Raw genomic sequence first — 4730 nt, 5'->3', positions numbered from 1 at the left:
CTCCCACTCTTTCCCCTTCTCTCCCTCCCTCCCTCCCTCGCTCTCTCCCACACTCTCTCTCTCGCTCCCTCCCTCGCTCTCTCCCTCCCTCCCTCCCTCGCTCTCTCCCTCACTCTCTCTCTCTCTCCCACACACTCCCCTTCTCTCCCTCCCTCTCTCCCTCACTCTCTCCCCATCTTTCCCTCGCTCTCTCCCACACTCTCTCCCTCTCTCCCACACTCTCTCCCTCTCTCCCTCGCTCTCTCCCTCGCTCTCTCCCACACTCTCTCTCTCTCTCCCTCCCTCTCTCCCTCGCTCTCTCCCTCCCTCTCTCCCTCGCTCTCTCCCTCCCTCTCTCCCTCGCTCTCTCCCTCGCTCTCTCCCTCGCTCTCTCGCTCTCTCCCACACTCTCCCCATCTCTCCCTCGCTCTCTCCCTCGCTCTCTCTCTCTCTCCCTCCCTCTCTCTCTCTCTCTCCCTCCCTTGCTCTCTCCCTCCCTCCCTCTCTCCCTCGCTCTCTCCCACTCTTTCCCCTTCTCTCCCTCCCTCTCTCCCGCACTCTCTCTCTCGCTCCCTCCCTCGCTCTCTCCCTCCCTCCCTCCCTCGCTCTCTCCCTCACTCTCTCTCTCTCTCCCACACACTCCCCTTCTCTCCCTCCCTCTCTCCCTCACTCTCTCCCCATCTTTCCCTCGCTCTCTCCCACACTCTCTCCCTCTCTCCCACACTCTCTCCCTCTCTCCCTCGCTCTCTCCCACACTCTTTCTCTCTCTCCCTCCCTCTCTCTCTCTCTCCCTCCCTCTCTCCCTCCCTCTCTCCCTCGCTCTCTCCCTCCCTCTCTCCCTCCCTCTCTCCCTCGCTCTCTCCCTCGCTCGCTCCCTCGCTCTCTCGCTCTCTCTCACACTCTCCCCATCTCTCCCTCGCTCTCTCCCTCGCTCTCTCTCTCTCTCCCTCCCTCTCTCTCTCTCTCCCTCCCTTGCTCTCTCCCTCCCTCCCTCTCTCCCTCGCTCTCTCTCTCTCTCCCACACTCTCCCCATCTCTCCCTCCCTCTCTTTCTCCCTCTCTCTCTCCCTCTCTCCCTCGCTCTCTCCCTCGCTCTCTCCCTCGCTCTCTCCCTCCCTCTCTCCCTCGCTCTCTCTCTCTCTCTCCCACACTCTCCCCATCTCTCCCTCCCTCTCTCTCTCCCTCTCTCCCTCGCTCTCTCCCTCCCTCGCTCTCTCTCTCTCTCTCCCACACTCTCCCCATCTCTCCCTCCCTCTCTCCCTCCCTCCCTCCCTCACTCTCCCCATCTCTCCCTCCCTCTCTCCCACACTCTCCCCTTCTCTCCCTCCCTCCCTCTCTCGCTCTCTCCCCATCTCTCCCTCCCTCTCTCTCTCCCTCCCTCCCTCCCTCGCTCTCTCTCCCTCTCTCTCTCCCTCTCTCCCTCGCTCTCTCCCTCACTCTCCCTCTCTCTCTCCCTCGCTCTCTCCCCATCTCTCCCTCCCTCCCTCGCTCTCCCCCCTTCTCTCCCTCGCTCTCTCCCTCGCTCTCTCCCCATCTCTCCCTCTCTCCCACACTCTCCCCTTCTCTCCCTCCCTCCCTCCCTCGCTCTCTCCCCATCTCTCCCTCCCTCTCTCCCACACTCTCCCCTTCTCTCCCTCGCTCTCTCCCTCGCTCTCACCCCATCTCTCCCTCTCTCCCTCCCTCTCTCCCACACTCTCCCCTTCTCTCCCTCCCTCTCTCCCTCGCTCTCTCCATCTCTCCCTCCCTCTCTCCCACACTCTCCCCTTCTCTCCCTCCCTCTCTCCCTCGCTCTCTCCCCATCTCTCCCTCCCTCTCTCCCACACTCTCCCCTTCTCTCCCTCTCTCTCTCCCTCTCCCACACTCTCCCCTTCTCTCCCTCCCTCTCTCCCTCGCTCTCTCCATCTCTCCCTCCCTCTCTCCCACACTCTCTCCATCTCTCCCTCCCTCTCTCCCACACTCTCCCCTTCTCTCCCTCCCTCTCTCCCTCGCTCTCTCCCCATCTCTCCCTCCCTCTCTCCCACACTCTCCCCTTCTCTCCCTCTCTCTCTCCCTCTCTCCCACACTCTCCCCTTCTCTCCCTCCCTCTCTCCCTCGCTCTCCCCTTCTCTCCCTCGCTCTCTCCCTCGCTCTCTCCCCATCTCTCCCTCTCTCCCTCCCTCTCTCCCACACTCTCCCCTTCTCTCCCTCCCTCTCTCCCACACTCTCCCCTTCTCTCCCTCCCTCTCTCCCTCGCTCTCTCCATCTCTCCCTCCCTCTCTCCCACACTCTCCCCTTCTCTCCCTCCCTCTCTCTCTCCCCATCTCTCCCTCCCTCTCTCCCACACTCTCCCCTTCTCTCCCTCTCTCTCTCCCTCTCCCACACTCTCCCCTTCTCTCCCTCCCTCTCTCCCTCGCTCTCTCCATCTCTCCCTCCCTCTCTCCCACACTCTCTCCATCTCTCCCTCCCTCTCTCCCACACTCTCCCCTTCTCTCCCTCCCTCTCTCCCTCGCTCTCTCCCCATCTCTCCCTCCCTCTCTCCCACACTCTCCCCTTCTCTCCCTCTCTCTCTCCCTCTCTCCCACACTCTCCCCTTCTCTCCCTCCCTCTCTCCCTCTCTCTCTCCCTCTCTCCCTCCCTCTCTCCCTCGCTCTCTCCCACACTCTCCCACACTCTCCCCATCTCTCCCTCGCTCTCTCCCTCTCTCTCACATTCTCCCCATTGCGCTCAGTCTTCCGATGCCACACCACTCCCACGGTTTATTGTCTGATTATCTGCAGTCTAGCCTCCCGGGCGATCGGCTGGACTTCCTGCAGCGTCTGGAGACGGGCGAGGAGGGAGACGGGCGTTCCGCGGGACGGGAGTTACGGGAGTTACGGGCTGTTCATGCTGAGACTGCCCAGGAACTGGAGAAAACCCGTGTCATGTTGATGACACAGAAACAGGTCAACCGGCACTACCAGGTAATGGACCCAGGAACAGGAGGAGGCCATTCAGCCCCTCGAGCCTGTTACACAGGAACAGGAGGAGGCCGTTCAGCCCCTCGAGCCTGTTACACAGGAACAGGAGGAGGCCGTTCAGCCCCTCGAGCCTGTTACACAGGAACAGGAGGAGGCCGTTCAGCCCCTCGAGCCTGTTACACATGAACAGGAGGAGGCCATTCAGCCCCTCGAGCCTGTTACACAGGAACAGGAGGAGGCCATTCAGCCCCTCGAGCCTGTTACACAGGAACAGGAGGAGGCCATTCAGCCCCTCGAGCCTGTTACACAGGAACAGGAGGAGGCCCATTCAGCCCCTCGAGCCTATTACACAGGAACAGGAGGAGGCCGTTCAGCCCCCTCGAGCCTGTTACACAGGAACAGGAGGAGGCCGTTCAGCCCCTCGCGCCTGTTACACAGGAACAGGAGGAGGCCATTCAGCCCCTCGAGCCTGTTACACAGGAACAGGAGGAGGCCGTTCAGCCCCTCGAGCCTCTTACACAGGAACAGGAGGAGGCCATTCAGCCCCTCGAGCCTGTTACACAGGAACAGGAGGAGGCCACTCTGCCCCTCGAGCCTGTTACACAGGAACAGGAGGAGGCCCATTCAGCCCCTCGAGCCTGTTACACAGGAACAGGAGGAGGCCATTCAGCCCCTCGAGCCTGTTACACAGGAACAGGAGGAGGCCATTCAGCCCCTCGAGCCTATTACACAGGAACAGGAGGAGGCCATTCAGCCCCTCGAGCCTGTTACACAGGAACAGGAGGAGGCCATTCAGCCCCTCGACCCTGTTACACAGGAACAGGAGGAGGCCATTCAGCCCCTCGAGCCTGTTACACAGGAACAGGAGGAGGCCGTTCAGCCCCTCGAGCCTGTTACACAGGAACAGGAGGAGGCCATTCTGCCCCTCGAGCCTGTTACACAGGAACAGGAGGAGGCCCATTCAGCCCCTCGAGCCTGTTACACAGGAACAGGAGGAGGCCCATTCAGCCCCTCGAGCCTGTTACACAGGAACAGGAGGAGGCCATTCAGCCCCTCGAGCCTGTTACACAGGAACAGGAGGAGGCCCATTCAGCCCCTCGAGCCTATTACACAGGAACAGGAGGAGGCCATTCAGCCCCTCGAGATTGTTACACATGAACAGGAAGAGGCCACTCTGCCCCTCGAGCCTGTTACACATGAACAGGAGGAGGCCATTCAGCCCCTCGGGCCTGTTACACAGGACCAGGAGGAGGCCCATTCAGCCCCTCGAGCCTGTTACACAGGAACAGGAGGAGGCCCATTCAGCCCCTCGAGCCTGTTACACAGGAACAGGAGGAGGCCATTCAGCCCCTCGAGCCTGTTACACAGGACCAGGAGGAGGCCCATTCAGCCCCTCGAGCCTGTTACACAGGAACAGGAGGAGGCCATTCAGCCCCTCGGGCCTGTTACACAGGAACAGGAGGAGGCCGTTCAGCCCCTCGCGCCTGTTACACAGGAACAGGAGGAGGCCATTCAGCCCCTCGATCCTGTTACACAGGAACAGGAGGAGGCCATTCAGCCCCCTCGAGCCTGTTACACAGGAACAGGAGGAGGCCATTCAGCCCCTCGAGCCTGTTACACAGGAACAGGAGGAGGCCATTCAGCCCCTCGACCCTGTTACACAGGAACAGGAGGAGGCCATTCAGCCCCCTCGAGCCTGTTACACAGGAACAGGAGGAGGCCGTTCAGCCCCTCGAGCCTGTTACACAGGAACAGGAGGAGGCCATTCAGCCCCTCGAGCCTGTTACACAGGAACAGGAGGAGGCCATTCAGCCCC

At 61.6% G+C, this 4730-nt stretch overlaps 1 protein-coding gene across 1 annotated transcript in view; it reads left to right on the top strand.

The window, feature by feature from the left end:
• The first annotated feature begins 2692 nt into the window (after positions 1-2692).
• The window catches only part of LOC147118193 (uncharacterized), a 62225-nt gene continuing 60187 nt past the window's right edge, over positions 2693-4730 (top strand). Inside the window, exon 1 of the mRNA XM_085983675.1 lies at positions 2693-2917. Within this exon, the coding sequence (XP_085839801.1) occupies positions 2693-2917 (225 nt within the window). The remainder of the gene's footprint in view (positions 2918-4730) is intronic.

Source organism: Somniosus microcephalus, chromosome 4, assembly GCF_052327205.1.
Source record: "Somniosus microcephalus isolate GS21.2 chromosome 4, FLI_Smic_1.0, whole genome shotgun sequence".
Classification (NCBI taxonomy): domain Eukaryota; kingdom Metazoa; phylum Chordata; class Chondrichthyes; order Squaliformes; family Somniosidae; genus Somniosus; species Somniosus microcephalus.
The sequence above is the reverse complement of the archived record's forward strand: the minus strand, read 5'-3'. Positions and strand labels throughout refer to the sequence as shown.